Raw genomic sequence first — 26151 nt, 5'->3', positions numbered from 1 at the left:
GCTGTAGCTAAACGTCATTTCGAGAAAGGGTACACGCCCAACTGGACAGAGGAAGTGTTCGTGGTAAACGATGTCCTACCCACTGTACCCCACACCTATCGTGTTCAAGACCTGATGGGAGAAGTCATTCAAGGACAGTTCTATGGAGCTGAGCTACAACATGCCAGACACACAGGATTGAGATTCGATAAGGTGTTGAAATACAACAAGAACAGTCGGCTCGTCAAATGGAGGGGTTATCAAGACGAAAAATTCCATACCTGGTTAACAAAGAAGGATGTGAATGATCTCAAAAAGTATTAGCATTTCATATGTACAATGTAGCTCATGCTTTGGATTAACGTGAATATTATGAATCGCATAGTATTTACAATGTATTTCATGAGAAGATATGACATATGCTCTAGTATGTGTGGAAATCCCTCAGTGCTTTGGAATATCCCTGTGTCCGAATGCCAGGGTGTTGATACCATCCTCCAGAATGTAACGCTTACTGTCGAATCCACTGAGGGCAATCTTGCGTAGCTCCTCTCCGTGAATGCAATGTCGTCGACTTCGAAGAACATTCATTGTTCTCTTCAGCTGAGACTCCTCGACGAGACATGTTCGATAATCATCGACGGTTATGGTGTTTTTCAACACGCTTCTCTGCACACCTTTGGCACGCTTGCCATTGTCGTCGTTGTCTTCACAGCGGTATGCGTATATCTTGCTCCGCAAACCAATGAACTCCTTGATGGGTTTGCCACCTAGTTCGTCCTTGAACTTCCCTACCACCTTCTTGTTGACCGTGCTGTACAGGTGGTGGGATGGTGAATAGTTGGATGTGTCATAGGCTGTTATGTTGTTTGACATATCGGTGTACAGATCATCGGTTTGAATATGTACGATCAGACTATCAGTATCAGTGTAGAGCAAACGTACATTTTGTCCATAGCGGGGTAGGAGAACTTCATAGTAAAAGGAATACATCAAGTGCTTCGACAGATCGAGGATGGCTGTACCCACATAAATGGGTTTATTGAGAGTCACCTTTGTCCTGGCAAACTCGATTGCTATCAGATCGTTCTCAAAGGCTACACTGCGGATGTACGAAGGTTTGTTGATGCTTTTCTGGAGACGTGGTTTTTCATCCTGTTCACGAATGAGCTTGATGTTTACTCTGTTTCGAACGTTTTCCATGGTCTTGCCATATACAGCATTGTTCATCAACTATGATAAACAGGCATACAAAGAAAAGACAAGAAAAACAACAATAAGAAAACTGTTATCTTCAGGTCATTCACACTTCCAGTACATACTAGATCCCACACTATCGCTAAATACACACACACACACACACACATGAAGTGGAGTACCCACCTTATAGAAGTCTTTCTCGAAATCAGAAGTTTATAGCTTTCTCAGGTCAGTATTAGTGTCGATGTATGGCTTCATCCATGGGTGTTGTGTGAAGGAGAGCACACGATGCACATCTGTAATCTCCACACCCAAGGACACATACTGCTGCAAGTTTCTGTAGTGCAGAACATAGTGCTCTTTCGGTAGTAGATTTGGCACCAGTTTCTTCGCTTCCAAACCGCTCACCTACAAGAGTACAGTATAGATATACACAAACCTTAGAAGATTAATACAAGCATATCCACCAGATAGACCATGACTTACCATTAGTTTCTCTGCCATGTGGGTCTGATATGGAGAAAGCATATCTCGTGTCACCTTCATCTGCTCAGGAGCCAACGGATAATCATTCATCATGTCATGCACACCATCTGGAATCCTTAAATCGCACTCCACCATGTATCCCGTCGAAGAGTCCATTGGATGATCGAGTACCGACTCCAGAAGATCATCCGTCACTGCTTCAAAGCAGAAGTCCGACACGGGCAAGGGTTGAGACATGGCCCATCCATATAGATTGTTCGCATCTAAATATTGGATGAAGCTTGACGGCTCGTCTGGATTGTATTCCGATAGATATCTGTTGTTGGCGGTGGCGTGTCTAGCGGACACCATGCTTATGCCACCTCTTTTGCCATGCTCAATGAAGTTGAACATGTCAATGTCGGAAATGAGATGAAGGGACACCTTCGTCATTTTCAGCAGCGAATCCCAGGCAAATCCCGGTAAGGTGAGGTAATTAGCGGGATCCAATCCATAGGTTGCGTGAGCAGTTCTTCTGAAGTTTTCGAAAACGTCAGCCAACAGCAGCACATCAGTCTCCAGGTAGAGGTCGTGATAGTCTCCTAGATCTTCACAGTCAAACGCAGTCCATACTGTTTGCGCATAGGCATAATCTTCATCACTGATACCCTAGGGAATAGAAAATGTACACCAAAAAGAAAAACAAATCAACGAACTTATTTTAGTAGTTCGCCCACAAAATCAATTATTTAGTATGAAGCTGCAGGAAGCGTTCAAACACATTTTGGCTTATTTTAGTACTTCGAAGTAAGATGGTGAAAAAAGAAAGAGAGAAAGATCTACTATATCTGTCACACTACTCACCGTGTTCGTTAGCGTTGAGTGGAATGCATCCTTGGGTGGTAGACGCGTTTCTTCGAATTGGTCGTACGACTCCATATATTCATACGGGTAGACACCCTTTCGTGTCAACAGTTTGCGTTCATCCTCGTCTGGAAATCGTGCGGATAGAAGGGCGAATGCATCTGGTGGTGTAGCCGAAACCAACCGGTCTAGGGAGGTGTTCAAGAATGCCAGGCTGTCGATGAACTGGAACTGTCTCCATCCGAATGTGACATATTTTTCACTGTTGATGGGAATCACGTTGATAGCACCGAGACGCTTGGTCTGAGAAGAAGAAAGAAAAAGAGGAGACACAGTTTTAAGGTGCAGCTGTAAAGATGAATATCAATCATATAAACGTGAATATGAGTACCAACATAGTAATGATCTTCCTTCTTAGAAAAACATCATGATCCACGCACACACACACGCACACACACACACACACACACACACACACACACCACGCATATGTAACGTACCCGTTCTTGTCCTTTCTCGTTCACATACGTAATCTCATCAATGGACGTTCTCCCAATGGCAGATATGATGTGATGAGAATCGGATCCCTTCAAGTTATGAAAGATCACAGGAATCTTGATCTTGAACGGCTCAATCCGCATGTTCAGGTTACAATGGTTGTGTGCTGCACCACGATAAGCACCGGTGATGTGACAGTGGTCACGTACACGATCGCTACCCAACGCTTCACCACAGATCCAACAGGAGACTACCGTTTCAAATTCACGTTGCTGACTTTCTGAAATGATCATTTGACCAGCATTACATGCTAGAAGCTCATCACGGATAGTCTCCTCCTCTTGCTCAAGTGACAGCAGAAAACAGAACATAGAATCTTCTCCACGGTAGAAGAAACGGTTCGTGACGACGCCATCAGATCGTACTACAATGTACGAACAGGAACAGGCTACATGCTTGTTCTTTTGGAATGTCGAATGACCGATTTTATTGTCAGCGGACAGAGGTTCTATGAAAGCCTCACAATCGGCATAGATCACCTGCATTTGAGAGAGAGAGAGAGAGAGCGAGAGAGAGAAGTAGGAATAGCAGCAGGGACAACACCGAGTAAAACAGCAGAAAGGACAGATAGAGAATTAGGAATAGCTGCAGAGACAACACCGAGTAAAACAGCAGAAAGGTGAACACTCAGAGTCAAGAAACATGTGCAGTAAAGAAAGAAAAAAAAAAAAAAACAGACCACAGTGTGTTCTACTTACAAATGGGGCTTGAAGCTGCTTGTTCACATTCCTGAACATCACTCTATCGCCAGCCTTTGGCATCTCCACCGTAGCTTCAGGATGTTCACTGCAGTACATCATATGATTATTCAATGCCTTCTCCGTGACGTGTGTTGAGAGACATCTGAAGCAGACGAAATGTGCTCGACGTGCTCCAGTAGCAACAAGACGACTGAATGACTTTATCCACACCCAGTGCTGCACCTCCACGTCATTGCGTTCGTCTTGGATGAGCAATACATTGATGGCGGACTGCGGTTGCTGAGAAATTCTTAACGGATATATGACTTTCTCTTCATATCCGAAGACGTTGATGTAAAGACCGTCGTTCAGTCTTTCGATGACTGGTATGTCTTCCAGTTTTGCTGGAAACTCGATGCCGCTCACATCCACAGTATCCGCATGTTCTGCGTACGACGATTGACGACATGGACGAGACTTGTCTGCCGAAAATTTAGCAGCCAGTATTGACCATCTAAAGTACGGATGACATAAGACATGGACAGGCGGCATACAGTTCAATCCATACACCATAACACAACACTGAAACCCCACTGCTATACTTACAGTAAACACTTGTTGTCAGTGTTCTGCACGTTAACAATGGCCTTCTTCGACTTCAACTCCGGTGGCAAGGGGATGTACGAACTTCCTCCAAGTACACAATAGCGTGACATTTCGATGTGTAAACAGGAAATCCGTTCAACTACCCAACCTGATCCATGACGAACGAAATCATCAAGACGAGCGTTGATCTGAGCAATCATTGTACTGAGAAGGTCCCTCAGCTCCATGGTGTTGAGCACCAGCGTTGTACTCGATCGGAAGAAGAATGTGTTGGAAACCATTTGTCCTGTAGCAGGATTCAGCTTCTGCATCACCACCTGAACTACCAAAGAACACTTGTACTGACCCCATTGCTCAATATTCTCTTCAAGAAGCAGCTCCAGCGACGGTAGAACATGAGAGAAAAACTTTAGTACATCTGCAAACTCTTGATCAGGACAATAACTAAAGAATTGCAACAGATCAGATGATCTCACTACATCAAAAGACTGACGAGGTTTCTTCCGAAGGGGTTCCATCCTGAGCAGGGGTGGTGGCGGACAACCACACAATGGCTTGACAAGGTACCGAGGACCTATTTTTATAGGGTTTTCGTAATAGTTGAATTCGGAATAACTGGTTGTTTTTCAATTAACCAATCCACTCATCTCCCGCTGGAAACAATTAACCACTTACCGCACTTCCCGCTGAAAACATGTGACCAATTAGCGCACTTCCCGCTGAAATCACGTTCATCCTTTTATCGCGCATTGACCCATGTTCCACACTTCACAGTGAAATCAGTGCTGCAATGATGTACTGTGACGTCAATGCATGGATGCCTGATCTGTGCATCTGAGGTCAAGATGAATCCGGTATTCCAGCAGCTAAAAGTTCGAGAAAGAATTGTTGTATGTCGAAAAGAATTATACGAGAGGAAAGCTAGAAAAATTCTACACCTCATGGACCTTTCGATTACGGACATAGATGGAAAACTAATTGACTTATGTCAATGGAAAGATTCCAAACCCGAACAAAAAAAGACACGGCATGTCGCGAGCAACGTTTTGGTTTTTGGCGCGCACCGTGTTCACCGTGTTCTCCAAGGTCGTCACCTTCCCGGAGGCGGGACCCGGCGGGACGGGACTTGGCGGGACCTATAAAACCTGATATAATTTCATTTTTGGTTCACAATTCATTTTTGAGTCCATTGGATGATCGAGTACCGTCTCCAGAATTTCTCTCTCTATCAGATCAAAGATGTCGGCCTGGTCAACCTCCGAACCATATGTAGAGAAGTTCTATTTATTTTCTTGTAGTAATAAAGATGAATTAACCGTTCGGTTACTCACCGATCTGGGCACAGCCTACGAGCTAAGACCCATGCTTCTTCACCCGGATCGGGTGGACTTGACTCCCATGGAGATTGCGGAGTATGTGTGCAGGGTGTCGACGCGCGTTCTCGTCCGGAAAATGATCCGAAAAATTGAAATTACAAGTCAAAATACTGCAAAACTATGAGTTCTGATTAATATAAAATTGGAAAAAGTGAGATAACATTGACATTTGAAATAGTAATATTTTAGACATCGGAATGCAATATTATGATGTAGGGTAGGACATATTACCCACACCCTAAAAATCAAAATTAATGATACATGTAGAATTCCAAATCATGACACCATATTACCTTATTGTTTAGGGTAGAGCATAACACCCCAATACATATTTTCAATAATACCCCCTTTTTTTTGAGGTAGGGGCACCCCCTGGCACATATTTTTATCCGCAAAAAAACCGGGCCAAAAATAATTTTCACCGCAAAAATGGGGTACTATTAGTACCCCATTTTTCAATAATACCCCATTTTTTGGGACCCGGGCGCCCCCTGTCCCAGAACCCGCTCGTTACTTCCTACTGCTGTGCCTCCCTGCAGCCTCCACGACAGCCAGGCCTGGCTGTCGTGGAGGCTAGGGTGTCCCGTTGAGCCTTGCCCCGTGATTGTGCGGACTATGCTATGCTTCTCTTGCTGTCTGATCACATGCGACGTCATCATTATGTGATTTGTTCTCTCCGCCATGGCAAATTGTGTTTTGTTCGCCCGTAAAAGAGGCTTTTACAAAAAAAACAAAAAAACAAAAAAACAGCAGAGGTCGCTAACGGCAGATTTGACTGGGGCGTTGGATATTGCGAGTCGAGAATGGATAAAGTAAAGTGGCCTCAGTTGTACGTTCGATTTGTGGATGACTCATTTACCTATTTCGAATCAAGACGTGACAGTGAAGCCTTTCTAACTGAATTGAATGATGTCCATCCTGCGCTGCGCTTCACGTGTGAACACGAAGAATCCAGAAAATTGTCGTTTTTGGATGTCTTAGTCGAAAGGACGTGTGATGGTGTTGTCACATCGGTTTATCGTAAGCCTACGTTTACAGGACAATATATAATGTATGACTCATATTGCTCGGCCCAGTACAAGATCCGGAACTTGGTGGATAGGGCAAGACGCGATCTGCTAAAACCACCCTTCGGTGCTGTGTAATTTTTCGGAGAAAATGATGAAAACGTCAGCACGTCTCGATTTTCTCATCATCGCAGGTGACAGTCCTGGCGGAAGGAGGACGAAGGCGCTCGTTCGCACAAATATTGTTGTCGGATTCTCGGCAGCGGAGTCGTCAGCACTGCCAAATGACGATAGATCGTTCTTCGGGTGGTCAGATCAAGATTCTGACGACCAGAGCGATGACGAATCGACCGACGCCTCTCCGCTCGTGACCCTGCCGATCGCGCTTGCGATCGATGCGGAGGAGAATTTGGACGAGTCGCCAGCGCTACAGCCAGCACAAGCCCTCGCCGCCCGAGGACAGGGCCAACCTAAGAAATCCCGTGGCCAGGCGGCGCCCAGTACTGTTGAAGAGGTACAGGCGCGAGTGGACAAGTGCTGCAGTTGTGCCGATGTCAACTGTTTCAAGAACGTGTCACTGGATACTCTACTCACTGCACGCAACACAGCGCTCGCAATGACGAACGAGGAGCTGTACTGTTAGTAGTAGTGTTACGTCGCTGGAAAGCTCGATGTGTTTAGACGACGCGGTGCAGTTACTTCTCACCATGGAAGCATCGCACAATGGATGCAGCGCGGAGAAAGGTCCGGTCCACTAAGACTTATCGCTATGAAGTGGATGGTGACGAGGTGTGCCAGACTGTTATCATGTACGCACATAATCATTATGTAAAGGAGTGGAAGCTAAAACAAAATTTTAAAGGAGTATGAGTATGAGCGACCAACGCATATGGCCGATTGGTTTGCAGGCCTGCCTGCGAATCATGAGGTCCCGAGTTCGAGACCCGCGCTGGCAGCAGGGAGCGTGTAAAAAGACTTTTTACGCGTGTTGAACTGCGCCGAAACCCACGGTCAACTGGGTACTCACAGCTCGAGTGAGGATAACAAGGATGCAGTTTACAGGGTTATGGGCCGTTACACGCCCGATTGGTTGAGAGACTCACCTCCTCTCCCCTGACTCACTTGTGAGGTCTGCATTCGCCACTAAGGTGTAAAGGCATAGTGGTGGCCTGCGGAAGCGAAGGCTATAGCTTGTGTGTTTCTGAACATTCAAGTGATGCTAACGCGGATCCCGCGAATATTATTATATTATGAGTATGAGCATGCTGTCGCTCCCCCCTCAGCACGCACGTGCGGGTACTTTGCCCTGGAATGCGCTGCCTGCAACGATGGTGACATCAATGGACTTCCCTGGGGCCCAGGGGCCAGGGCCAGAGGCCCGCTCCAACTTACCTGCCATGTGCTACTAGTACTACCACCTGTCTACCAAGAAGCATGCGCATACTGAATATATCAAGGCTGGAGGAACAGCAGCATACACAACGTTCCTGAAAATATGGAGCAGCGAGTGCAGTGATGTGATAATTATGAGGCCAAAAGAAGATGTGTGCGGTGTATGTTCCGATCTGCAGTCTCAGATCGTAAGGGCAAGAACGGCAGAAACTCGCTTTTAAAAGCACACTGACGCACTCAAAGCTCATATTGATGAAGCTAACGTGGCCCGTGACCTTTATCAAAAGTGTATTACTGCCTGGCATCTGATCATCTGCCAGTGACGCTCGAGACGGCTGGAATCTCACCGAGCGTGCAAAGTACTTGCACCAACAGATTCGTCAGCACTGCCACGCAGAGAGCAGAGATATCACCGGCCCAGCACCAGACCAAGCAGACGGCCAATGTCCTAATTATATGTTCGGAACATACATAGTAGAATACTGGATAACTGTGCAAAATAGTTTTTCTCTGTACATAGACAGGTGTATGACAGGTGTATGAAGCCTCAGATACGAATTATACTGTGAATATCAATTATTTTCGGCATTTTTATGCACCAAAAGCTTTCATAAGATGGGTCATATTTCAATGAATATAATTTATTATACAATTTGAGCCTAATACTTCACCATATGTTTGGGCAATGGCCAGGGACCAACTTCCCGCCAAAAACTCATTTTCGGCAAAATAGCACCAAAGGGTGGTTTTAGCAGATCCTTGGCCAATATAATTATAATGTATGACTCATATTGCTCGGCCCAGTACAAGATCAATTTAGTCCGGAACTTGGTGGATAGGGCAAGACGCATTTGCGCTGACAGTAAATTACAACCTGAACTCGATTTCCTGGGCTCAGTTTTCCTGAAAAATGGATATCCATCATCACTCTTAGCAAAACTGCTCACGAGCAAAGAGCCGCGGAAGGAACACAAAATCGGGCCAACACCGTGTCGGGTGTTCTTATGCCTGCCTTGGAAAGGCTCTGAATCAACAAAAGTCAGTCGTGCAGTGAAATCGATCGTGCAAAAGACATACTATGCAGTGAATGTAGTTACTGTCTTTACAACGGTGCGTTCGTTCACAGTGTTGAAGGACGTCCTGCCAACCCACCATTTGAGCCATCTCATTTATCAATTTGAATGCCGACAATGTGGTAGTCGGTATGTTGGCAGGACGCTTCAACACTTGTCCGAACGCATCAAGCAGCACGTCCCATTATCATTGTAGTCCCAGGCTGCCAGATTAAGCAGGCCCAAGCGTGGGAGGCCACGGAAACATCCGCTGCCTATTTCTACACCTAGCACGGCTCACAATTCGGAAACAGAAACACCGACTACTTCCATGGAGAACGAGCAGACTAATCTGGTTCCCCCCTCGGAAACCGGACCACGGCAAGGGAGGCCGCCGGACGGTCGCTCCTCGACAAACCATGTTGCTACAACGGTAAGAGCGGAAGGGGAACAACTTGAAAACAGAGCAGAACCGAGGAGAAGCAAGAGACTGGCAGAGGCACGACTGAGACAAGTGGAGAACACAAGGCAAGGAGACGCAGGAGGAAGCACAGGCACGGCACAGAACGAATCAAGGAGAGGGAAGCGGTGTCGCGAGGAGATGGAGACTGATGACGACGAATACGAGTGCGATGGGATGGACGGCGGCATTGGAATGGAGGTGGAGGATGAGAGTAGTGATGAGGAGGAGTTTGATGTTGACAAGAGGAAGTCTGCAGTGTACAAGCATTTGGTGTCCAGTCCAGAATGTCGTAAGGTGTTTGACGATTCCTGGTTTAGTGTTATTCGTTGCGCACGTTTCTTCAAGCAATTGCAGGTGTTGGAAGCTGTGTATATTCGTACTCGTGACCCTGTGCTATGTAAACAGAAAGAAAACGTTGTATCACTCACACTCTTCAAGTAATACACACGCACCATTACATTCATTCACACAGTATCACATTCATCTGCCACTACCTTTCTCACATACACTATATTCACACATTGCAAAGGTGCAAACTTCGCTTTTTGTACTTGTTAGCTGCTGTATTTCTACCTGAAACCATATTAGCTACATGTATAATTATAAGTGTGTGTTTTAGTTATTACATTTTTATGTGACGGCGTTCCACTGATGACAGTCACAAGAAAACGTTATGGAACTTGACTTTCTTCATTTTTGCTGTTGTTATGAGTGCACAATTCATCTTATTTATTGTAATTTGTAGTACTTATCAACCATAAGTACAGCTGCAGTGGTGTCTTCAACTAACTCATTCTCACTAGTAGATCTACTAGTAGTAGTAGTACAGTAGGTCCAACCCAGGGCCACTTGCAGTTATCAATAAGCTATGTACTAATGACGTGTGTGTAGTATGTATGACCGATGCCGTGAATGATAACCGGATCCTGCACGGACGCTAGCCTACAAGGCTACATGATGTAGGCTGCAGTAGGCACGGTTTCACGTGGGACGGTCCGTCCGCGATCCGATGAAAGCGCAACGAAGAACCATGCTGCACTGCAGCACAGTACTCCTCGAAATGCCAAAGGCAGGAACACGGCTCGCTGGCCCAGTAAGTCAAAGAGAGCTAGTCGTAGAGAGGCTTTGGTGTGTTGGTCCGACTTTCTTGAGTTGTGGCATTCTTTCCTGTTGTTTGTTGCTCTTCTGCTTAGCTGTTATAAGGGTCGTGTCCCTTCATGGAACTACTTCCGCTACTCCCGTCATTTTCTCAACCTGAACAGCGCAAGCTAGTGTGTCACGGGTTTTTCTGGTCACGGTCGCACGTCTTATGGAGCTGAACATGTTCTTGGTGTTTCCGGTGATTTGGGCACTCTTTGTCAGTTTGGCTCCGCACTACACGGCACGAGGAGGAGTCACGGAAGGTGAGCGACACTTCTGTTCAATTATTTGGGCCGCTCCGCTTACAGGTTTGCACGGAGATGAGGTGAAGCGCTTTTACCCGTCTTCATAGCGTTTTCGATCCATTTTTGAGTGTCCACACGAACACCCGCTGACAACGCGGATGTGCGACAAACTTTTACTAACACTCGTCCACGCGTGTTGCGAACACAAGAAAACTAAAGCTACACTTTTGAAGTAGTAAGATTATGGCTACTGTGTAGCGACCACGGTGGGCGGAGGGTGGTTGCTCCACAGCAGCTCCGAGTCCAGGCGGTGAAGTGCGGCTGGTGAGGCTCAAGTTTAATGTCAAATCCCTCCGATAGGCTATGCCTTTGGGAAATCCTTTAAATAATAAATATCAAAATATCAAGTTAACAGCTGGCGATTGACAGGCAGCCAGAATGTGGTGCACGCAGGAACGGACTGCGGCGAAAACCAGTGATGGCTGGCAGGCTGACGGATGGAGAAAACAGAAGCAGCATGACGACGGATGGCGGCGGAAGAGGAGAGCAAAGTCCGCAGCAGCTCCAGGTGTGCCGAGGGCGGGTGGGCGGCGAGAGGCACCACAAATCCCAAATCCGGAAAAGTCAAATCTACAAATACTCCGCAAGCGCAGCGTCGGGGGTCACCAATTTGGGCACCCAAGGTGGCAGAGGTCTTATCTGCCGGTTCACATGGGGACAGATGAATCCAGGGACACACCACCCTGGGGGCTAATAATTTACAACTCCGAGGAGAGGGTAACTTTGTCTAATAGTTGTTTATTTTAGAACAAAGAGGAAGACATGTTTCATGCGCATGCGTATGACTACAGTACTGTCGGGCGCCGAAGAACGGCCAGGCTAGAATTTCATCAAGCACAGCATACCAATGTATACACGAGGACTCAACTGTGCATCGACTACTGTAGTACATGAAAATAAGAACGGTCTAGGCGAGGAGGAGGCTGACACCCCAGTTCTAGGCGAGGAGGCTGACACCCCAGGTCTAGGCTAGGAGGCTGACCCCCAGTTCTAGGCGAGGAGGAGGCTGACACCCCAGTTCTTCGGCGACCGACAGTACTGTAGTGAGCGAGCTGACGTCATGCAGCGAGGTCACTACAACTGTATGCAAATGTATGTGCAGCACGCCATGTACAGAGCTAGAGACTAGCACTTGCCACGCAGTCCACCAGACACTGTTGCTATGGCAAGCACCGCCCAGATGTTGACAGCTCAGTCCACCAGGCAACCTCCCTGTAGTGTAGGGAGTTGACAGTAAGAGTCAAATTCGCGAGTTTTGCATAAAACCCTCTAGAAGTCCGAATGGGGCTGGTGTGGTTTCCGTCCAGCACTGCACTATCTGGTGCGTACATGCACATGCGAACTGAAGTGCATAGCGATACAGAATGTGCACACGCATGTCGTGTCGCGAATGCGATCGGATTTATTCGTAGTCACGAGCACAATGCATGTATATAACCAAGAATTCACAGCTAGTATACATGTATCCTTGTTCAGTGCATGATTTGTACGTTCAATCACTCGCATCCCTTTGTGACACCCCTTTTTCACCTTGCACTCGTTTGTATATCTAAGGTTCAATTCTGGGTACCCTTTTTCTCACCTTGCACTTCGTTGCATTTCTAATGTTTCCGTTCCGGGCACCCTTTGAACCCATGCACTTTGGCTTGCACATGCACTGACAACCAACACGGACTGTGTGTACGACTATCGGCATCTTTGAATCGTTTGATGGCCTTCACTATCCATTTTCATGCTCACAGTTGGACTCGTTGCACCGTGCGTATCTTTATGTGTCACCTTTTCAGCTACATGCACGTGGAGCTGTTTTAGTTCCACAACTTGGTGCTCTTCTTGCTTCTCTTTGATTCTTTGCTACTCCTTGTGAGCTTATTTCGATGCGTTTGTATATAATTTATCGCTTGTATATTTCTGCTGACACTGTACGCAAGACACTTTCACGGCACACTACTGCTACAGGCATGCACTCCGACTCCCCTATATTATCGCTCTCCCCTTGTAAATATTCTTCAGTCTTGATTCACAAGAAAATTGGGCACTAAGGAAAATATGGTCTGCTTCGAGTGGTTTATGTAAAGGGCATGTCCATGGTTCGCGACATGTCGTGCGCGCGTACTTGACCAACTCACACGTTCTCACACACGTTCTCATCGTCACCGCTTCTACTGTGTTCACAGTTCACTCGTTTGTTTTCGCCCACCATCGGGAAATCGCTGTGGGCTGTTTTCTGTGATCGTTTCCCCTTCTACCGGGATGAAGCGCGAACCTAAATGTTTTAGAATCCTCTTGTTTTAGACTTATTCGAGGCCGCTGAACACAAACATTGGGTGTTCCTCCCGGGGCCAAGTATGCATCTGGTCAAAATTAGTAGTTCGCAATGCCTTTGCACAAGGCGCAGCTCCCTTTTTTTTAGGGGTCAAAGGGGTGTACCGGGTACCCGGGTACCCGACCGTTAATCTCAGGTGCCGTTAGTAAAAGGGTAGCCGTTTGGATTTTGATGAACCAGTCAGTACGGAGCAACACTGCTGGGATCGTGTATTCCAGGTGGCAGTCAATTATTTACAACTCCACGTTGGATGTCTGCATTGTTGTTGCTTTTTCGCACCTAGTAGATCTACTCCTGCGACTATCAGACACCAATCGATTTGCGAATCACAATGTGATGTCAAAATGCAACCCGAGAACAGATGAATTAAAATCTTGATTTATGTGAAAATTGCGCAAAAAATAAACATGGCTGCTAAAGGGTACCCGTTAACCCGCCCGTTGAGAAAATTACCCGTTCGTTAGTTAAAGGTACACCCGTTTGACCCCTACTTTTTTTCAAGCATGGCATGTGAGGCATTAATGGAGAGGTAATGACCTCGGCTACCTAAAAATAGCATCGACAAGGGAGAGGTGGCCACGGGATCAGATAGAAGCGGGCTCGAAGTGAGCCGAAACAGGTGCCACACGAGTCGTGACTGCAGTTTTCACCTCTTATGGGCCAGAACCGTAGGCTGAACTACCTACTTGTAATCCCAGACAGATGTTTGCTCCTTTTTTATTTATTTTTATTGCAACATCTCAAGGCACAATGGGGAACACCGGCCAATTTGGAGGGAGTGGGAGAGTGTTAGCTAGCCACGATATACTCCTTTGACGTCGATATTTAGTAGCAATTTTTTGCTGAACCTGGCACTGGAACTAGTGACTATATATTTTACTTCAGTAAAGCGTCGGGCGCTAGCCAGGGTCCACACAGCTTTAATTCCATGTTTGTGTGTTTGTGCCGTCGGCATGCCTGGCGCTATCCCGTACCTGACCCGTACCGTACCGTCAAAGACAGCTGGCCACAATATTCAAATAGGGCTTTCAAATGCAAGATCATAATGTGAAGCAACGTGGAAGAATGAGTATGTATGCGAAGTGTATCGGGGGAATGCATGCAGGGCGATAGTGCGGGTTCGAATCCCAGGTTATGTCTTAAAAAAAAAGGAGAAATGAAAAATTTATAACGTCCGTATGCTTTTTTGCCTAGGTCATCAAGGTGGTAGACGGTGTACTTTTCCATCAGTTCTAATAACATCGTCGTGCATGATGAGCTAGGCAAAAAGCATAGCATAGGGCCCTGAGCTTCCAAGCTCTCGTTTTTTAGCGAAACACACCCAAAAATGCCTGCACATCATTTTGTATTGCCTTCGTTACGGCTGGTGAAACAGTTTGCAGGTAGCTACATGTACAAACAGCAATGTCCCTGCTTCCCATAGCAGCACACACGCATCAGGACAGCTTGTATGCATGCTCATCTCAGTGTATACCTTATATGCTCTCGTGTATGCTCTAACAGGTAGACCACTGTGTTGCTTCATCTGCTGCTGTTGAGAGTGAAAATGCCAATGGGTTCACACAGTACCAGGGTGTACTCCATGTGCAGTGCACTGCATGTATGTGTATGTGTATGTGTGCATAACTATTCACGCTGAACCGTTTCCAAGCCATCCCTCTTCAAGTTCAAGCTGGCTGCGGCCCTGAGTTTCACTGCATCATGCCCGCATCTCTGTGCCCGTAACCTTACAGGCTGTGCTGCATGCTGCTTGTTTGTCTCAGTAACCTTACAGGCTGTGCTGCATGCTGCTTGTTTGTCTTAATTTTAATTTGTTTGTTGTATGTTTACTGTTTAGCCACCTCTGGCCGGTTTTGCTCTGGCGGATACGTCACTGGCTACGATGTTCTTCAGTTCACCAGCTGTGAGGTCATCGTTGGTAGCCTGGGGATCGAGGAGGTTGATTTCACTGATGTGTGCGCGAATAATCCAGCGCTATGTTGTGGACGAGGAGGCCTCTTCCCCTACCTCACGGACATCACCGGGTACCTGAGAATATCGAACTGCATCTTTCCACCTTGTTGGCAGCGGTTCGGTGAGCTTGTTCCCAAACTAGCTGTTGTACATGGCCTGGATCGCAGTGAGTACTACATGAGTCGCAGTACGCCAGCAGAACCTGATCTCGAACCACAGTATGTTTCGGCAGCACGTGGTGCAACTGTCTTAATAGAAGGTATGGTGTAACGACTAAGAAGTCAATCATCCAACATGTACATGCGCGTACTTGTGGCAAGTCAAACCCGACCTCAAGAATGCAACAGAGCTATGACCACTGCACCGTGAAGCACTGCACAATCACTGCACAATCACTGCACAATCACTGCACAATCACTGCACAAGTTACAGCAGGACAGTGAGCGGACAAGGTAGAAATGGAATGTTAGCTTCAGTCTGGCGAAACATTTTTTGCATAAATGTCACCTACAACTATCTGTTTTTCAGATCCCAAAGTTTCAGGCTGATACTATGGTGGGAAATGCCTTACATTCACCATTTTCTAGATGCCGGTCTGAATGGGTTAAAGTCTGTTCCGGGGTGATTTAAACAGTCCACCCTTCAGTACAGCCAAAACACTGAAAAAAACCCTATTATCTTGCCCTGTATTTCTCCACAAGTGTATATCAGTGTGAAAGATGAGCTGATAGCACACATAAGACTGGTTTGAGGTGGAACCAAGCAACGAAACCACTAAACTAGAAACAGCCGAAGCCGAAAAATCAGCTCTAGAGTAACTCGTGATGCAAGGCATAATAATAGGACTGTTGAAGCTGGTACGCAATCCACACATCAAATAACATTACACACATGTCAAAAATAGAAGAATTTGGAGGACAAATGGTAATGCCAGTGCGTTCTTGCTTCAGCCATGTGTGCACGCTCTTATCGTTTACTGTTGGCGAGCCCGGACTCTGTTCGGATGCATTGAGGGTCCTGACGATTGAGCGGCGCTCCTTGGTACTATAGTTTGTAACATTCTTGGCAGGAGACAGACAGCTCTTGAACACAGCAACGAAATAATATTCCGGAGACTCACCACCAATACGGTGCCCATTGGTGAAGCAGGACGAGTCCACAGACTTAAGAAACTGTACTTAACGTAACGTTACACACAAGTCCTCGATCCGAGGCCCGATTTGACTTCTTTCCACTCAGCCCATGTTCACCAGCCTTGACCATTCTGTGTATCTCAATTTTTAAAACACTCCTTTCCAGACAGTGCATGATGCAGGTCTGCCACTTGCATCCAATGCATTGGGCAGCAGCTAGTTGTTCTGGTCTATTAAGTCCCTGTATACGTTCCCCTGTAGTGCACGGCCCTATTGTTTCTTCAGCTCCTGCCCCGTGTGCTTCAGAGCTCTGAATTCAGGTCGGCGTATACATTCAGTACAACTCAGCATCCACAGGAAGAGCGCTATCGTTCCCCTTCATTGGTGTTATCATCATCACTGCCGTCACCATATTCGCCTGCATCCGAAAAATCCATCTCATTTGTTCCCTATGTCTTTTTGTACCACACTCGAGCTTTACCAGCAGCAAGCAAAACGCCGATTGGCACGGCGTTTTCGGCGGCGTGGAAGACGCTCTCGACTGCTACCTGACTCTGAAACGCTCTCAGAATCAGAGAAGCTCTCAGCACCTGACAGCAGGCTATCAGCTGATCGCCGTCACCTCCAAATTCGCCCGTCAATACGCCACCCGTCGCAAAACTAGCTGCCATATCTTCCTTCAGCCATAACGTATTCACTTCAAATTTTGAGTGCTGAACGAGGCACAAAGCTCTTGATGCAAATAGAGCCCTCTAACCCAGGTAAAACATATACCACCGTTTGCCAAACTTCAAACGCGTGTATCTCAAAATGATGTCATGCAGCTAACGTTCCATTTCTACCTTGTCCGCTCACCTGCTGCTAATGATGTAGGCCCGCTGGTGCTATGCCATGGGGTCAGATTTTAGTCCTAGCCATTTTGCCTGCTGTACGAAGGTTCCTGTTTAGACATGCGCGTGCACAACTTACATGTACATGTACATGTACACTCAATTCAGATACAATGCTCCTGCTGGCTTTGTGACCCAGTTTGGCTGCATTTCGCCTCAACCCCCCCCCCCCCACTTTAAAAGTTTTTGTGTTGGACTTGCTTCTCCATACACTTTGCCATAGTATATGTGATGGTGAAGGTAAAGATGAATGTAGCACCTAACCCATTCAGGCATTCTAGCCATAAGGGGAAGGAGGTCAGGGTTAGAGACCTCTTGTTTCAAAGAGCTCGACGTAGCAAGGCAAGGGCCCATCTCCTCCTCCACATTGCATGTTTGCCTTACCTGTCCTAATTTTCATAACCCGCCATTGCGTTCTTTGTTTCCACAGGAACTAACCTTGTTAGCGTGAGTGCTCCACATGTGTGCATTCCGACTGCGCTGGCCAAAGGCGGTGAGTCCAGCGATGACGGTGACACCAGCAATGAAGATGGAGCCACAACTGCCGCATCTGTTGTTCTCCGCCAGAATAGCCTGATGTGTTTTCGTACCTTGGGATCTGCGGACATTAATGAAAACGGCAGTAAGTCAATTTGGACTGGTGTTAAAAAATACTCGTAGCAAGCCACTGTTCTCTCTTCTAGAGCGTGAAGCAATTGGCGATGTTTTGCTGAAGGTTTTGCTATGCGACATGTTGCATGCATGATGCAGAATCGTCCAATATGGTGCGGTGGTTTGTACATACCCCCCCCCCCCCCCCCTCCACACACACCCACACCCCATGACCACCACCACCACCACGCACAACTACACTCGGCACTCGTCAAATTCTGGTCATTGTAAATGGCATGTTACAGAGTCTTATAGAAATACACCTGTTGCACTACCATGGAACAATCATGAAATGCAAAAATGCGTACTTTTCCTGCAGAATTGCATGGTTTCACCCATGCCACATGGTGTCGTGGTTGCAGGCAAGGGGTATGCATATTTTTAAGACAGTGCAATAAATAGAACAAATGATGCTGACATAATACTATTAGCTCCCGGCTAAACACAGCCCCCTCACACTCGTAGAACACAGGGTTGTGTAGAATTGAATAATTATATGGAAGAAGTATTAGACAAGAGAGTAGGCAGGAGTGAGAAGACTAGAGAATGAATAGAGAACCACTGGAGCATGCGCTCTTCTGTACTTGATGGGATCTCATTGCTATGGTGAAGGAGCGGGAAATACGAATAGCGAGTACAGAGTCTTATTATAAATACACCTGTTACACTACCATGTAAAAATCATGAAATGCAAAATGTATAACATTGTGATTCATAAACTTTTTCCTTTCGATGGTCATCAGCGAACCTACATCGAATGCTGATTTTATGTGAATAAACACTATTGGTGGCGTCCGTTGATCCTGTTGTGCAGAAGGTTGGAGTTGCTGTGCGACAGTGCCGCCTGTGTTGGACCCGGCGCCCTGGTTGGTGGACTTAGTCACCTTGGGTCGGAGCCTTCGCTGGTGCCTCCACCGGGCACAGCACCTGAGCGGTGTGAAGAGACACGCAGGTGCCATTCAATGACGCTCAGGCCACGGCGTGACAAGGTAATGGTCGGACAGGGAGAGGTGGTGCTGTAGGATGAATTGGACGTTGAGGTGCGGAAGCGGAGTGGCGTGATGGAGATCGACACAAGTGATGATGATGGGGGCGGCAATGATGAGGATGTCGAAGGTGAGGGTGCTGAAGTCGGTGTGGTTGGTTTCTGCGATGGTGACGGTGGAGATGAGAGAAGTGGTGGAAAGAAGAAACAGAAGTCGGCGGTGTGTACACATTTGAAGGCTAGTGAGGAATGTCGTCAGATGTATCGTGATCATAGCCAGCAATCGCATGTCACCACGTACATTGAAAATCAACATAATTTTGCGAATCGACCTTTTTTTCATGATCACTTTTCAACGAGGACGAAGCAAAGTCGGCCGAACGAAGCCTAGAGGAAGAAAATCACCCTCTCCACTTCACCATCACGATACTGACATAGATACGAGATGAAACAACTAAAAAATCCACAAGAAAACTGTACGGCCATCAGACTTTGGTCTGACTTTGGTCTGAGAATTTCTATCACGATCAAAAATGTACGAGGAGCACTCAAAAATAAGCCAAGACGTACCTTTATCGCTCTCTACTCCTTTTTCAAGGCACAAAAGTCGACTTTCCACTTTCAAACCAGGAACCAGACATACCAGTGGTCCTTTTCAGCTGCTCCACGAGCGCAGGAAATGTTCACCAAGGGGCGCAGAGCAGCATCCATTCCAGAAAAAGAGCTAAAATACGAGTGAGACTGCATGCCTGAGTACATGAGTACATGTATGAGTACATGCAGAAAATAGTCAATTTCAGCGTTTCTGCTCCAAACAGCAACTACTGTAAATATACAAATTTTCGGCAGGTATTTAATTTCGGCTATATTCGGCACCGACCCAAAACGCCTAAATTAAAACGCCGATGAAAATTGTCACAGCATCTGTCGCACTATACCATGCCCTCTACCATGTCTACCCCACGCCGAAAATAAATCGCCGCCGAAATGTCAAAAATCGTGAAATGCCGAAATTTTGCCGCGCCGAAATTTTGTATATTTACAGTAGCTTCGACTGGAAACAAAGATTACACCAAAGGATCAAACAACAACCATTTTCTGCAGTTTTTTTGCAGATGGCTTCCTTGTGCTTGGCCCAGCACGCCAAAAATCACACCTCGGAGGAGTACAAAAATTACAACTCTCAGATGTCCTCGATTGCTGGCCATGTGGCAGTTTCAGCGTATTGTGCCGTGCTAGCCGTTTGCCAGAGTTAAAGGTGCTGGAAGCTGTATACATTCACTTGCTCAAGCCTGACTTATGCATTCCGAAGGAATTTGTCACATCTCTCACACTTTACTCTTAGATTCTTTTCACTCTCAACTTTCTTTCACACTGCTTTCACACCATTGCGACAATGTAATCACTTTTTCACCCTTGTACCCTTGCTGCTACTGTAGTTTTTGTAACCTCCGATCCGATGACTTTGTAGCCGCGAGCACGTATACCGTAATATTGTTTATTCACATAAAATCACCATTTTATGTAGGTTCACTGATGACCATCGAAAGAAAACGTTTATGAATCACATTTTGTACATTTTGCATTTCATGATTGTTACATGGTATTATGTTGGCATCATTTTGTTCTATTTATCGCATTGCTAAAACTCCTTTCTCCGAAACGCCTCTTTGTATTAGAGACAGGTAATTTTTTTAATGTGGGAAGAGCTGTTTCGTAGATCACACCAGGCCCGTGTGTCAAAATCTTATCGATTTGATTATAGAATGTAGAATACCTTTCCAACCATGCACACACTCACACTACTACAACACAAACCACCATCGTTCATTCATCAACTACACTTCAGTCAAGAAGAAGAATAACCCCTACCAAGGAGATACAAACAACGGAGAAAAGAACTGAGACGCACAATCAGTACGCTCCGAAAACGGCGGTGCTCGGAAGCAAGCGAGGCAAAATAAATCGCGACTCAGCGCACCCAGACCCATTCGGGCCTGGGCTGCGTAGCGATCGCGTGGTCAGGTGCACTGTGGTGCCATGGAAACAAAGATGGTGGCGCATGTAGCACGTGTACGACGAGGTAGAAAGAAAGGAAAATAAATAAACTGCAGAACGAAAGTGAACGCGAAGAAGAAATATATTTGAGAAATATATTTGAGAGTCTTTAGAGAAACAAGAATGTAGTTCGCGTCTCGCGGAGGGTGCTTGCACCTAGCTAGAGGTGAGAGCACCACTGTCAGATAATGGAAAGACTGAGTTAGAAAAGGAGAAAGACGACGGAGTTGCAGACTGAAACTACAGGAAGTTCAAGTAAGACGTGAACACTAAATATATATGTATTTCAAATATCCGTGAATGGCAGTTCTCGACACCGTGCCCATTTATGCATGTCATCGAGGCAATGCAGTAACTCCGGCCACCTGATTTTGATCAGGACCCTGGCATAATATGATGCCTGCAGTTCTCTCACAACAGTTGTTCAGATTCCTAAAAACGGTTTCGTCGAAGACGGAACCCCTGCAGTCATGGTAATATGAACGCCAGACCGCATGGCACTGTATGGACTGATGAAGTACGGATGTGTATGAGTGTGAGTGTGCATGCGTGTGCATGCGTGTGTGTGCGTGTGTGTGTGTGTGTGTGTGTGTGTGTGTGTGTGCGTGTGTGTGTGTGTGTGTGTGTGTGTGTGTGTGCGCGCGTGTCCATGTGTGCATGCGTGCGTGTGTGCGTGTGTGATCAGGTTTTACATTGCAGGTAGACTGCCTCGGTGGCAATGGCAATTTTGCAGACCGCTCGGCCTTCGCCCCTGTGGCTCAGAGCACAGCTAGGTACAGGGTAAGTCTGATACGGTGCATGTTCTAGTTTTATACGTCTTTGTATTGTAGAATAGTTAGCGGCAGTCACCTCATTTATGAGGGTGGTATTTGATGCTTGTGTGCTTACAGTTCACGCCACAGTTGATGCTACGGAATCAGAGTGGCTGCCCGAATATCTCTGTGTTTGACGATTCAAGCAGTGGACCAGTGAGCAGCGCTTCAATTAGCGTACCAATCTCCGCAACTGGACGGGATTGCCTCTATGATTGTGAAGCCGACTTCAACTCTACCTGGATAGAAATACCTGAAGTGCCATGCCGTCGATGTAAGTATAATGTAGAGTTGTTGTTGTTCTAAATGACCCAGCAAGGTGACCCAGCGATAGAATCATTTAGAATCATTTTATGTCACTATAAATAGACAAAATACAGGTGATTGATGAGGGGTCTCTTAGGCTCGGCTCTTCTTAACTCCCGATTCGGTCTCCCTTCAGCTGAGTAACCCTCATTGTCATTCTGCGCGCGTGTGTGTGTGTGTGTGTGTGTGTGTGTGTGTGTGTGTGTGTGTGTGTGTGCGTGCATATGTGCGTGTGTGTGTGTGTTTCTGTTACATTGCTTGCTTTTTATTGCGTCACCTCGGCCTAGGAGGCAGCTTCCGCGGAGCGGTGCGGCCGAAGGGCCTACTTTAAGGGGGGTGGGGGGTCCTTCCCCAGAAAACCTTTGGAATTTAGACGGCAAATACTGCACTCTGGGCGCATTTCGTAGCATGGACCTTGTGTACGAGTTCGAGTACTAGTACAGACAGAGCACACGCTACTGCCTGCTGCAGTGCAGTGTGCACTCAAAAAAGAAAAGAAAAAGTGTGCACTGCACTGACACTGCACTGACAGCTACAGGGTATTGGTAGTCCGTTTTGTACGACTCCCTGTACAAAATCATTATCCATATAAAAACCGCTCTGTGAGCGGTTCTGAAAAACCTTTACTGGTACTGCCCCGTCGTAAAAGTAAGAAATTAGAACTGGCCCATTGTCCCCCCAAATGCGAACTGATCCACCTAAATCGCGAATGACGGGACCCGAACGCACCAGTAGCACGAGGTCGGGAGGGCACAGGACAGCAATTATCGTAGGGTAACACCACCTACCGCTAGTACAGTACATGGCCTATAGTCCGGACCAACGTCCCCATCTGCATCCACAGGTAGGAACCTCGTGCTACTGGTGCGTTTGGGTCCCGTCATTCGCGATTTAGGTGGATCAGTTCGCATTTGGGGGGACAATGGGCCAGTTCTAATTTCTTACTTTTACGACGGGGCAGTACCAGTAAAGGTTTTTCAGAACCGCTCACAGGGCGGTTTTTATATGGATAATTTCAGTTCTTTTTCCGTTCCCTCCCCACCCCAACCCCGAAGGTAAACATGATGACCACGCGCGCGATGTACTGTATGTAGCCATGAGACTGCAATAACACACTGATACATACCAGCCCTCCCCGCCTCGCTACCCCGCACACAGATACACAAACATGCGTGTGCACACGGCACACACACGTGGCCACGCACATGCACACGACACAAACAGGAAATTCTTCATATATAATGCCATGCAAAGCAGTGGCCACCGTACTTGAGGAAGTCAGTTGTGAAACAAAAATAATTCAACTACAGCGTGTAGACAAGCTGACGGCCAAAGCACAACATAGCAAACATGACATTTGCCCAAGGATTGCATTTTGCAGACCACGCCATGGAAGCAGGGAATACAGAATGTAATGTCATACAAAGTGACAAGCAAGGAAGTGGCCATCATACACCAGAAACTTGCAGAAAGTCACACATCCAACAGATAGAGAAGTGAACAGCAATCTGATACAGCCCACACAGGACAAAGCTGACCTGATACTCGTCCCAGGATCGCAAGTGGCAAATCCTTTTCAATGCATAACATGCAGGTGTACGTTAGACGCATGGACAACATCTGACCGTGTCGCCAGCATACAATGTCATCACATGTTTACCCCACAAGTTACACACATGCACAGTAGAAGCACAATGAAAGCAATGGAAAAGTACGATGTGGTTGCTGAAGCATCTTCACACTTCAAATTCAGACTTCAATGTGGTCGTCACGGGATGATATACCTGCAAGATACAAGTGATGAAGAAAGAAAGCAGAAGGTCGTGAGGTAGGCTATGAGTAGCCCTTTCCCAAAGATGCCATAGTTTTTCGCAACTTATGCTTTTCGCAACCGTGCCAAAACAAGTGCTAGTTGCTGAAATCGCATCCATATTTTCAGAAAAAGCTCAAAAGTTGCCAATATCGCAACTCAAAATTGGAGAGTTCTTGTGCAAAACCTACAAAACAGGGAGCAGAAATAGCAGAAATGCAGCGATGCTGCGACAGCAAACTCGTACACCCCTTCCTGCTGTGAACCACCACTTTATACATTGCCAGTAGCCTGTTGCATGTATCCTACATGTACATGTACATCATTACAGTGCACGGAAAAGGGAATGCACATAATTATCATAACTACCGTTGATCTACTGTTTCTCAGAAATGAGCCTGAAGGCAGGCGAGAAATGAGCGAGCACGAGTATGTATTTGTCCAACAATGCAACATGTAGTCGGTGACTTGCCCTTTTGACCCCATGCGATGGGCCAATTGCGCCAAGGTTGCGGAGAAGTTGCGAAATAGTGCCGGAAAATGAAGAAAGTTGCGAAAGTTGCGATTTCTTCCTAAACAACGAAAAGTTCCGAAAAAAGTGGCCAGCATCTTTGGGAAAGGGCTAGCTATGAGACACCACAAACGGGTCACCTACATGTATGTTCAGGGCTAGTGCACTCACACGCAGAATTGTCATAATCGAGCATTTCCCAAACTGAGAAGTGCAATGAAATCCACTTGCATGCGCAGGAGCAATTTTGCAATATTATGATGCGCAATTCGACACGATCTGCGATGCTGCGTGCGATGTGCCCTGCTGTCATGATGGTGACAGTCACCGCTGTATGTTTTGTCAACGTCGCCCGTGCACTCTTCTGTCAAGTCCAAAGTGCTCACATACTTGGCAATGTCTTTGCAGTGATTAACTTTTATCCTAGTTATGTCACGGGTAACTTTAATGAAGTACCCGCAGGCCGTGTCGATCCGCACATCGTCCACTCTCTCATGTACTTGGCCTGCTTTGTCTGTGTATCCATTTCATGTGCGATCCACAAAATCGACTAGACAGTGGGTGCAATACGCTCTCTATCTGAAGACGTTCTTCTGGCGACATCTCGCCATGTACTTGGCCTGCTTTGTCTGTGTATCCATTTTCATGTGCGATCAACAAAATCTCTATGCACTACAGAGACTAGACAGTGGGTGCAATACGCTCTCTATCTGAAGACGTGAACCATTAATTTTTTTGGAAAAGTTATACGTAAACCTGAAACGTAATGAAGTACAGGAATAGAGAGAGTGACTACAATACGCTCTCGACCTGATATAGTGATAACGTGTTAGAAGGTAACAGGTCTACAGTCCCACCGTACCCTTCCGACACGACTGTAGACCATTAATTTTTTTTGAGAAATTATACGTACACCTTAAACGTAATGAAGTACATGTACAGGAATAGAGAGCGTGACTACAATACGCTCTCGACCTGATAACGTGCGTGCAAGACACTCTCCACCTGATAACGTGTTAGTAGAAGGTAACTGGCAACATCAATGGGTTGCCTTACCGTGGTCGAGGAGACGTCTTCGCAGCAATATTTTCCCTCCTGCGCATTCAGTCGCCGACGCGACAGCGTTTACTGGGCCGTTCCAGTTGCGGAAGACATTCGATTCATCGGGCCAATTCAGCAACAGGGCCGTGGACACACAGGGGGCAGAGGAGAGACATTGTTAGTGGACAAGAAATATGCAGTGGCAAGTGGCGAGTGACGCATGGATGTCAAGTTGTCATGCACAATTCAGCTATTACTTACGGTCCAGCTAGTCCTGCCATTGCTCGCTCGTCCTGGTTCCTCCTCGTTCGTCTTCCTGCACGTCTGCACTTCTCCTTCCCCACCGTTGGCTTTGCGGTACGGGGGTGCCGGAAGGAATTCCCACCATGTATCCATGTACATGAAGTCCCACCATGTCTCCATGTACATGTCCACGGCCACGTCAGCAGTTTGTATAGTACCGGAAGGAGTTCCCACGATGTCTCCAAAGGCCTAGAGCGGACGTCTTTGCAGCAATTCTTTTCGCCCTGCGCATTCAGTCCGCCGACGATGTCTCCAAAGGCCTAGAGGGGACGTCTTTGCAGCAAT

The 26151-nt window shown here is 46.7% G+C and overlaps 4 protein-coding genes across 4 annotated transcripts in view; 2 read left to right on the top strand and 2 right to left on the bottom strand.

Moving 5' to 3' along the window:
- Positions 1-423: 423 nt before the first annotated feature.
- LOC135810450 (uncharacterized) lies at positions 424-2861 on the bottom strand. Its single transcript, XM_065323943.1, has 3 exons — positions 2509-2861; positions 1666-2313; positions 424-1212 (listed from the first exon to the last, which is right to left on the bottom strand). The coding sequence occupies exons 1-3, from the start codon at positions 2581-2583 to the stop codon at positions 424-426; spliced, it is 1512 nt and encodes a 503-aa protein (XP_065180015.1). The 5' UTR covers positions 2584-2861.
- Positions 2862-2875: 14 nt separating this feature from the next.
- On the bottom strand, positions 2876-4418 carry LOC135810449 (uncharacterized). Its single transcript, XM_065323942.1, has 3 exons — positions 3765-4418; positions 3037-3545; positions 2876-2918 (listed from the first exon to the last, which is right to left on the bottom strand). The coding sequence occupies exons 1-3, from the start codon at positions 4317-4319 to the stop codon at positions 2876-2878; spliced, it is 1107 nt and encodes a 368-aa protein (XP_065180014.1). The 5' UTR covers positions 4320-4418.
- A 6326-nt stretch (positions 4419-10744) lies between these two features.
- Positions 10745-21905, top strand: LOC135809325 (uncharacterized). The gene is made up of 4 exons (XM_065322657.1): positions 10745-11045; positions 15251-15625; positions 17820-18011; positions 21769-21905. The coding sequence occupies exons 1-4, from the start codon at positions 10952-10954 to the stop codon at positions 21888-21890; spliced, it is 783 nt and encodes a 260-aa protein (XP_065178729.1). The 5' UTR covers positions 10745-10951; the 3' UTR covers positions 21891-21905.
- Positions 21906-21940: 35 nt separating this feature from the next.
- Positions 21941-26151, top strand: part of LOC135809324 (uncharacterized) — a 34621-nt gene continuing 30410 nt past the window's right edge. Inside the window, exon 1 of the mRNA XM_065322656.1 lies at positions 21941-22169. Within this exon, the coding sequence (XP_065178728.1) occupies positions 21956-22169 (214 nt within the window). The 5' untranslated portion in view covers positions 21941-21955. The remainder of the gene's footprint in view (positions 22170-26151) is intronic.

The sequence above is a fragment of the Sycon ciliatum genome, chromosome 2 (genome assembly GCF_964019385.1).
Source record: "Sycon ciliatum chromosome 2, ocSycCili1.1, whole genome shotgun sequence".
In the NCBI taxonomy this organism is placed as follows: domain Eukaryota; kingdom Metazoa; phylum Porifera; class Calcarea; order Leucosolenida; family Sycettidae; genus Sycon; species Sycon ciliatum.
The sequence above is the reverse complement of the archived record's forward strand: the minus strand, read 5'-3'. Positions and strand labels throughout refer to the sequence as shown.

What these genes read in the sequence shown, in the direction of transcription:
- LOC135810449 (XM_065323942.1), bottom strand. Translation starts at nt 4,319, where the DNA reads ATGGTGTATGGATTGAACTGTATGCCGCCTGTCCATGTCTTATGTCAT. An exon ending in AGCAGCTTCAAGCCCCATTT is followed by an intron (nt 3,546 to 3,764) that starts GTAAGTAGAACA and finishes TCTCAAATGCAG; the next exon opens with GTGATCTATGCCGATTGTGA. An exon ending in ACGTCCATTGATGAGATTAC is followed by an intron (nt 2,919 to 3,036) that starts GTATGTGAACGA and finishes TTTTCTAAGAAG; the next exon opens with GAAGATCATTACTATGTTGG.
- LOC135809325 (XM_065322657.1), top strand. Translation starts at nt 10,952, where the DNA reads ATGGAGCTGAACATGTTCTTGGTGTTTCCGGTGATTTGGGCACTCTTT. An exon ending in TGCAACTGTCTTAATAGAAG is followed by an intron (nt 15,626 to 17,819) that starts GTATGGTGTAAC and finishes TTGTTTCCACAG; the next exon opens with GAACTAACCTTGTTAGCGTG. An exon ending in GGACATTAATGAAAACGGCA is followed by an intron (nt 18,012 to 21,768) that starts GTAAGTCAATTT and finishes GTGTGTGATCAG; the next exon opens with GTTTTACATTGCAGGTAGAC.
- LOC135810450 (XM_065323943.1), bottom strand. Translation starts at nt 2,583, where the DNA reads ATGGAGTCGTACGACCAATTCGAAGAAACGCGTCTACCACCCAAGGAT. An exon ending in ACTCAACGCTAACGAACACG is followed by an intron (nt 2,314 to 2,508) that starts GTGAGTAGTGTG and finishes TCTATTCCCTAG; the next exon opens with GGTATCAGTGATGAAGATTA. An exon ending in ACATGGCAGAGAAACTAATG is followed by an intron (nt 1,213 to 1,665) that starts GTAAGTCATGGT and finishes TGTTTATCATAG; the next exon opens with TTGATGAACAATGCTGTATA.